General features: G+C 42.2%; 1 protein-coding gene across 1 annotated transcript; it reads right to left on the reverse strand.

The window, feature by feature from the left end:
• Window positions 1-284: 284 nt before the first annotated feature.
• Window positions 285-1,835, reverse strand: HELRODRAFT_65992 (hypothetical protein; the record flags this gene model as incomplete). Its single annotated transcript, XM_009021557.1, has 2 exons — window positions 285-497; window positions 1,596-1,835. Coding segments are annotated over 2 exons (453 nt in total), but the record flags the coding sequence as incomplete, so codon positions are not given.
• Window positions 1,836-1,855: the final 20 nt, after the last annotated feature.

Genomic DNA, 1,855 nt, shown 5'->3' on the forward strand with positions numbered 1-1,855 from the left:
TTACCATGTGTTTGTTGAACTAACGCTTGTTGAAATAAACGTTGCTGAATTAAGTGGTGCTGTGTTAATAATTGTTGTTGTGTTAACATTTCCTGTTGTTGCTGTTGTTGTTGTTGCTGTTGTTGTTGTTGGTGTTGCTCGAACAATAATAAGTGTTGTTGTTGTTGTTGTTGTTGCGTTACAATTTGTTGTTGGGATTGTAGCAGTTGCGGTTGTTGAACAACCTGCTGTAGTAACGTGACGTCACTCCCGCACAATCCTGACAAATGATGAGACTTATCGGGAAAAATGTTGCCGCATGTTTTACAGAGGTATCCGCTTCCGGATGTATGAAAAAGTTTATGGGATTCGAAGGAGAGGATGTCTTTGAATTGTCTGTCGCAGGATTGGCAAGCGAATGGATATTGGTTCGTGTGCTTGTAAAGGTAATGTCGCCTCAGATGAAATTTCTGTTCGAATTGCAATTCACAGTCGGAACATTTGAAAGTGTTTGAGTCCTTGTTACTGTTGCAGCTGCCGTTTTTTGACGTTTTGTTGTTTTTTGGAAATTTAGATTTACTACAAATTTCAATCGCTGCTGCTGTCGTCGTCGTCGTTGGTGGCAGCGCTGGTGAGGCTGGACTAGGTTGCGCTATTAATGGAGAATTGTTTGTTCTTTTTGATGTTTTCCTGTCAGCCTCGTTGTCGTTGTTATCAGTAGCTGTTTTGTTGGCAAATGAAACGTCCTTGCTGCTGCTGTGGTGGTTGCTGCTGCTGTAGCTGCTGCTGATCGCACTACCGAGTGGTTCAGTGTTAACGCTGCTATCGTGGTTGCTGGTGCTGTTGTTCAAGTCAGCAACAAAACCATTACTTTCGCTAAAATTTTTGATGGTGTTTTCGTTTAGAAACACATCGGCAAAGTTAACTTTGCCATTCAGCGTGTTTGCATTGATGTTAATAAAATTTCTGTCGCTGATATACAATGTATTGTTGGTGTTGTTGTTGACGTTGTTGTTGTTGCTGATGTTGTTGTTGACGTTGTTGCTGTTGTTTATGTTGTTTATATTCTGTGCGCTGTAACAAACGAAATTTTTAAAAATCTGTTCACCGAGACATTCAACGATTTGTCCGTTGTTGTTTTCTAATGGAGTGTTCAGTACCCGAAATGAATGTTGCTCGTTAGGTGGCAGGCTGTTTATTGAGTTGTTGATGAATTGTAATTTTACTCCAGTCAACTCTTCAAATGGTTCGACAAGATTATTGTAATTAACATTATTGTTATTGTAGTTGGTGACGTTGTTGCTGATGTTGTTGTTGATGTTGTTGATGTTGATGTTGTTGTTGATGTTGTCGCTGATGTTGTTACTGACGTTGTTGCCAACAATGTGACCAGAGTTATCATATACAAAATTAGTAACATTAACGAGATCACTGCCATGAGCAACGTACCTGACACTCTCCCCACTTAGGTACTTTGCTTTCTTCATAACTGGAGGCTTCGCGTCAAGACACTCGCCAACATTCGGCTTGATCTCCGCAGGGCCCTGACAACTGGCACCTGCGTCGTTTGTCACAAGAAGAGGAGAGGTGAACTGACTTTCGAATGTGGTCTTCACGCACGCCTTGCTCCTGTTCTCGTGGTGCCATAGACATTCGCTCGTTTTGAAAGCTTTGTTGCAGCGCAGACAGACGTAAGGTCTCAGGTCCGAGTGGGTTCTCTCGTGTGCTCTTACGGCTGTTGAGTCTTTAAATCTCTTGCCGCAAATTTTACATTTCTCTTTTGTTTCAGTCGAATGAACGAAGAGCTCGTGTTTCTTGAGGTGGAGCGTTCTTGAAGCCGATGCTGCAGATGTACAGACGAAGGGCCTCTCATTGA

Source organism: Helobdella robusta, assembly GCF_000326865.2.
Source record: "Helobdella robusta unplaced genomic scaffold HELROscaffold_3, whole genome shotgun sequence".
Lineage (NCBI taxonomy): Eukaryota > Metazoa > Annelida > Clitellata > Rhynchobdellida > Glossiphoniidae > Helobdella > Helobdella robusta.